This window comes from Arachis duranensis, chromosome 8 (genome assembly GCF_000817695.3).
Source record: "Arachis duranensis cultivar V14167 chromosome 8, aradu.V14167.gnm2.J7QH, whole genome shotgun sequence".
NCBI classification, from domain to species: Eukaryota; Viridiplantae; Streptophyta; class Magnoliopsida; order Fabales; family Fabaceae; genus Arachis; species Arachis duranensis.
Genome location: NC_029779.3, coordinates 29,135,022 through 29,141,983, shown reverse-complemented (window position 1 = coordinate 29,141,983; position 6,962 = coordinate 29,135,022). Strand labels below are relative to the sequence as shown.

At 36.3% G+C, this 6,962-nt stretch overlaps 1 protein-coding gene across 2 annotated transcripts; it reads right to left on the bottom strand.

Moving 5' to 3' along the window:
* Positions 1-947: 947 nt before the first annotated feature.
* LOC107462051 (uncharacterized) lies at positions 948-3,358 on the bottom strand. 2 transcript variants are annotated; one of them, XM_016080611.3, is made up of 3 exons: positions 2,977-3,358; positions 2,545-2,646; positions 948-1,369 (listed from the first exon to the last, which is right to left on the bottom strand). In XM_016080611.3, exons 1-3 carry the CDS (start codon positions 3,007-3,009, stop codon positions 1,202-1,204), a joined length of 303 nt encoding a protein of 100 aa, XP_015936097.1. In that variant the 5' UTR covers positions 3,010-3,358; the 3' UTR covers positions 948-1,201. The 2 variants fall into 2 exon arrangements, with proteins under 2 accessions (XP_015936097.1, XP_015936096.1); XM_016080610.3 differs by having other exon boundaries at positions 2,545-2,735; positions 2,977-3,355.
* Between the last annotated feature and the right edge of the window lie 3,604 nt (positions 3,359-6,962).

The following is a 6,962-nucleotide window of genomic DNA, read 5'->3' as shown; positions in this document are numbered from 1 at the left end:
AAATAGATTTTTCATTAATCGTTACCTTCATAAATATTTTGACAATGTAAATCAACGAGTTTTTTTTATCCTTGATCCGTTACATCTGTAAATGCCTGAAAAATCGTGTTTCTTGGTGATTCAATCGATTATAAAAGTCTAATATAACCTTATATATTAGACTAATTTAAAAACCTAATATAACCTTATATATTAATTAATTTTTAAATTATATATAACGTCATATTAGACTTTTAAATTTTGAAAAGTACAAACCAATTTTAAAAAGTTTTACTTTAGATCCTTTCAAAAGTACTCCCAATCTTTTAATTTATCAAACACAAAATGAAGATATTATGCTTTTAAAAAGCACAAACACCTCTTCAAAAAATTTTAGCAAACCAAAACCTAAAAATAGTTTATACTTTAAAGAGACGTTTAGGGTTTGTTTGAGTGAGTTTCTAAAAAAAAAAATATTTTTTCAGTTTTTTTTTAAGATCTTATGAAAAATAAAAATAATTTTATATTTCATTATCCCGTACAAAAAGATCTTTTTATCTATCAATTATGTTTAGATATAACGATATAAAAATAATTATTTATTTATTTATTTATTTATTTTATGAAAAACATCCTTTTTTTAAAAAAAATCTTTTAAAAAAATATAAATTACAGCTTCTCAAAAAAAATATTTTTTTATTTTTCTAATATTTTTACTTTTACTATTAATAATTTACTAAATACGTTAAAAAAATTTTCATTGAAAAAATATCTTTTTCTATCAAAATAATGACGCCCAAACAAACACTTAATCATACATTGTCCTATTAATAAAATTAACTACATTTTAAATTTACACGTTGAATAATAATAATAATAATAATAATAATAATAATAATAACTACTTTTTACTAGCATCCTACATTTATGCTTTCTTAATCTCCTGCTTCCAGCTACTTGGCCGACAATAGTTGGAACTTGGAATCACATCATCATAGTAATCCAAGCCATATTTTGTTATTCATTGGTTAACAGATGATTCAAACAATTTGCACCTTCCACTGGATGAGATTATGTGGAAATCGCATTGAGATGGAGTTCAAAATCGCAAATCATACAGGGAGCAAATCTTTTACAACATTCCCTTGTAACGAATTATAAGATACAACTTTACAAATGGGGCAGAAAGATGAACACCATGAATATACTTGCCACATTTTGTTTAATCCTCTAAAATCTGTTGTCGCTCGAGCTCCAGAATCCGCTCTGCTAGAGGGCTTGCAGTGCCATTTGTAGTTCCATTGCTTCCTCTACACTGCTGCAGTTGTTCCTGGAGATGCCGCACAAGCTCGTTCAGTCTTCGTATATTCTTTTCTTGTACTAAAATGATCTGCAGAAGCAACAAGCATTAAAAGAAAACTTTAAGTAAATAATAGATAGAATGGCTACACCAGATAATTTTATAAGTAAATATTAGTTACATAGAATAATACATGGAAAAGAAAAGCTAGAAGGTATGTGATTATGTAAACATTTAACAGTGCTACTATGATTAGTTTAAAGGAACTAGTATAGCCACCATAAACTCAGACTATGTCATTGTTGGTGAGAGACAGAATGTATGTACCACTAAGCAACGTCATTAATGGTTCCCAAACATATCACATAACTAATCAACATTCAAACAACTAACTAATGGTTTACTATGCTTTTGGGGAAAAAAAAACCTAGTGGTTTACTATGGCTTCTACAAGTCCATATGTTCACTCAAAACAAGGATCCAATATGCAGAGAGATGCCAATCAAAGCAATATATTATACAACTAGAAGAATATCCTCTAAGCTTATGTGAATAGATTTTATCGGCTATAAGCAAAGAAGACCAAAGGGGCAACAACACAATTTCTTGTCTTACATATATAAAGCAATTTGTTAAGCTAAAGAGCTAAAAAATGGTTATTCATAATAAATTACCTCCCCCTTTCCCATTAATTTCATTGTTTAAAGAAGCAATAACCAACAATCATGAGATTCAAACCAAAGACATTAACCCCAACCCCACAAAAAAACCTTGCTATCTGTGGTAACCTAAGCAAAATATAGCTTCCACCAGTGCGGCCAGTCTTGCCAGACCAGCAAAAGTTATCTTCTTGTCAACAAATTCATAAACTTCTAGTGCACGACTTATCGAGTCTCCTATGTCCTAACTTAGCAGCATGAATGTTTTTTCAGGAATCCTCCTCTCTCTCTCTCTGATGTCGAGATGTTTGGGTCACCAATCTTGGTGGGGTTAATAACCATAAACAAAAAGGGTACATATGTTGGGAAGATGTTTTTGGCATCTTCATTGAAGTCGGTGCCATGTATATTTATACTCTCTCTCAGAGATCTCTCTCTCGTAAGAGAAGTTGATAACATGCATCTTGAATCAAAGTGCAACCTAACAGACTTAGAACAACAACACACCAAAGAGATACTGGATCATAGCTAAAATGCTACAAATTATAAAACAGAGATGCACAAAAACCAAACAAAGTGGAGAATGGGGATAAACCAAAACAACACCTTCTCCTTCACAGTTTCTTCACCCTTTGTAATCTGATGCTGCTTTTGAGATAGAGCGGTATTTGAGTCAACATCGGCCACTAGCTGTTGCTTCCACTCGAACTGCGAAGTGATTATGAGTATAAGCAGCAGAAAAACAAGCAACATGGGCCTCGACATGATTCCCAATTAGCTAATTACACGCTAAACACCTGCTTAACATTAAATAAAGAAACACCAAAACAATTGTAATTACTTCAGTTGCTTCTTCCTGAAATTAGAATGGGAAATTTGGGAATTCTTACATAGTTATGCTTATGTACAATATAAGTAGCTCAAATGGACAAGTCAAAGGAAGTCAATGAGCGAAAGGTCGTTGAAATTAGGGTTATATTGAGAAACTCAAATGGTATTAAAGGGGAAGAAATCGAGATCAGCGTGAAAAGAACTTACAGATTGATGTGAGCGAGAAAACCCGAAATTCATTATGGATCTGCAACCTACGTGCTCTGTCCTGTGAGGGAGAGGTTTGTAAAAGCGCTAAAAAGAATTAAAGGAAGCAGAGAGAAGGCGAGTTTTGTGGGAATATCGGAAATGGGAATGGAAACAGTTAGAGGTGATTGAGGAAAACGGAAAGGGGATTCCGGGTAGTAATTTAGGGTTTTAGGGATTGGGAAGATGAGAAACGTAAGTAAGGAACAAGAAGGAGTGAAGGACCAAGGAGCAAGAAGTTTCAGCTGCTTCTTTTTCTTCTTCTTTCCGTATAGCTGCTCACCAATTTACAGTGGTAACTTTGGGAGACGAAGGCTTATTGTGATTTGCTGCGCACCCTCCAGGGAAATACCCCCAAAAGAGTAAAGGTAAAGGTCAATTCTATAACAAGAATATTGCATGAACATTTAAATTAATCACTAAAATAAATCATTAATATAAAATATATATTAAAATATAAATATATATTAAAAATAGTAGATAATAAATTTTTGTGAACAATTAGTTTTAGAATTGGCCCAATAAAATAAAAAAGCAATCTATTCTCAAATTATCTCCTAAATCCTAATATTAGGATAACCATTCGCAAATATAGTGAATTGAACATCCAGCTAAGTAAACCAAATCAAAAGGAATAAATATCCAATTAAGAATCAACATAACCATCTGCATATCTATTAAACTGAACATCCGACATATGTTACTAGTAACTACTTAATCAAACTAGTTGCATAAATATTAGACTAACCATCAGTATACCTAATGAACTGAACATTTAGCTTATTATCTATTAGTAACTACATGTGAATGAGAGAAATTTTCATTGGTGAATGACGATGGGGCATCACAAAGCAGTTCATTCAAGTTGGACTCCATTTACGTACAAGTGACTAATATGCATGTATGAAAATGTAGCAAGGTATGGCGCTGGACGTCGAAAACACTACCATGCACGATGACGCTGCAATGGGACCTGCACGGCCGGCGACGGGTGGACAGCGAAAAGGAGGATGCATGGGGCTGCGCACGCGATCTCGCATCGCAATAGAATGCAAACGGGATGAGGAGAGGCTTGACAGCGGGGATGTGCAGCGGCGCTGGAGTGACTTGGCAGACCGGAGATCGCAAATGAAGAATGAAAGGTTAGTGTGATATTGGGAGTAAACTTTGTTAATTATGATTTTGTTTAATTACAAATTTCTTTTTTTTTTAAATTCAAAATCTGAAATTAAAAATAATTAATTAATAATTTAATTTGTGATTTTAATTTTAATTTTTTTATTCTATTATTCACATTGTTTACTATTCTCATGATCTCTTTATACTTTTTCTTTTGAGTATTTGACTTGTTCAATAATTTCGCATAAGTTAAAATTATTCTATCGAAAATTTTCAATCATCATCCAAACCTTATTTTAAAAAATATATATATACATTTTCAAAATATAAATACAGTTGATTTTGTCTAAAATAACTCACTTATATAAACACTTCAACAACAATATAACATAATCTTAATTTTTCAATAATAGTATAACATATTAAAAAAAAAACATAATAACAATAAGATATAACTCTACTCTTAATTATATTCTCTTAATAGAGAATAAGCAAAAACTGTTACTCTAAGCTCATATTGTATTATAAACTTCGCTTAAATGATATTATTACACATTATGTTTATTTATACATTTGAATATGCTATTTTTTTAATCACCAAGTCATGGCTAATCAACTCCAACTAATATTTCTGCAAAGTTCTCGCATAGCAGATTGGCAATCCGTTTAGTTTTACAACTTAATAATAATTTCATTACATGATAATATAATTGTGATAAATTCTAGTCACAAATTTTAACTTCAAACAGTGAGTATTGTTGAGGATTAATAATATTGGTTTGGTGGATTTTTTAGGAATTTAGATGAGAATTTATAATATGTATGTAGTTTTGAGTAGATGTTGATAAGATTAGAGAAAAAGAAAAAAGTTTTTTAGATTTAGAGAGAGAAAAGAGATTAGAAAAAATAGTGTTGTTTTTTTTTTTTTTGAAACATAGAAAGTTCAACACATTAAAGTGGAGCATAAAATAAAGAAGAAGACACACAACGAGCTACCAACCAAACCAACACCTAACATCCCAGACCTATCAACAGCCTCCCCCAGAATCACTACCACGCCATTCTGTATAGCTCATCACCGTCTTTGTGTGGATTACCTCCAGGCTGGCTCTTGTATTTTTAAAGATTCGTGCATTCCGTTCCAACCAGATGTTCCAAATAACCGCAAAGAACACTGTCATCCACATCTGTTGCCCTTGTTGTCTATTATGCAAGCCATGCCAGCTTTCAAACATTTCCCTAATGGTTCCAGGGATCACCCACTCTCCACCTAGTGACCTCAACCACTTACACCACACCTGCCAAGCTACCTCACACCTAAGGAATAAATGCTCAGCAGATTCTAACTCCTTAGTACACATTACACACAAACTATCCCCCAGAATGTTGACTCCTATTTTACCCAGCCGCTCCTTGGTGTTAACTCGATCAACTAGCACAAACCACCCAAATAGCTCAATCCTCGGAGGAACAACCCCCATAAAACAGAACGGAACCTGACACAGCCCTGCCACATAACTCAGTTCCTCCCACACCCCCCTCTTTGCCTCCCTCCCATGCGCCCCGTACACCAAACAAAAAGCACAGTAAAAGTTGGTCCTTGTTAAGATGCCTTCAACACACAGCCACTTCTCACCTTTATATCTGTGACGGACTTGAAACACTCCATCATCCCAAATTAATAACAGACCCCCCGCTGTACCTACAGCTTCCACAAAATCCCAACCAGCATTACTAGATCCCCAAAGCCTTGCAACCTCATATTTAGTAATCACATCTTTTTTTGTTTCAACCAACCCCAACATGTTCAATTTATATTTACTTTTCAAAGACTTCAGCATGCTCATTTTACCGTCCCCCTCCACCCCCTAATATTCCAACTGCCCACAATCATTTAAATAAAGTTTTGCTCACCTTTTGTTTATTTTTTGGCCGACTCCTTCTCGCCTTTTTCTTCTGCTTCGCTAGCCTTCTCTTTGCCGCTATTTCCTCATTTTGTGCTTGTAGAATCGCCATAATGTCTTCTTCCTCATCGTATAAAACCGCTCCCGATTCCACAACCAGTGCCCAGGTTGCTTGGTTTTCCTGGCTCTGTACTCCCTGCGTACCCTTGTACTCCTCCCCTTCTACATGACCACCTGGGCCCAGCTCATTCCCTGCTCCACCCCCCGGGCGTCGCTTTTAGCAGCCACCCCCAGTATGTCTCCCTCTGTGTTGCCTTTAGCTTCTGAGGTTCCACCCTTCCTCGTTTTTCGGCTTAGACTCGTTTGGGAACCATCATCGTGGAGACCGGTCTCACCACCACCGTGCTGCGCCCCTTGTATCTGCCGGCGATTTGCTTCCCCCACCATCGTCCCCTTATGCGCTACACCGCCACAATCCAACTCAACACCAGCCTCCTCAGTCGGCCCTACTCCCTCCACCTTCTCTTCCAAAACCTGGATCCTATCCTCCAACGAGCCCCTAGCTGTGTGCCTCACCTCTCCCTCCTCAAGTTCCTCCTCCTCTTGGCACCCCAGCCTCTCTCGCAAACCTACCATTTGCGCCGCATCACCCAGATCTCGTGGGACCTGCCGGATCATAAGACTACCCGACCCGGCCTTGCCCCCAATGGAGAGAGGTCCATGGACCGTTGCATGCAGTAGACTAGCCTGGCCCAGCCCAACAGCTGGCTCCCTTCGCAGGCGTGTTTCGTACACAGTCAACCTCCCATCTACCCCCTGATTTGCTATTGGGCCAACTGAAGACCAGCCCACCCCTCTACAATAACCCACACACGCCCCAGCCTTGTAACACACCTGATGGGCCTCGTCATACATACCATAAGT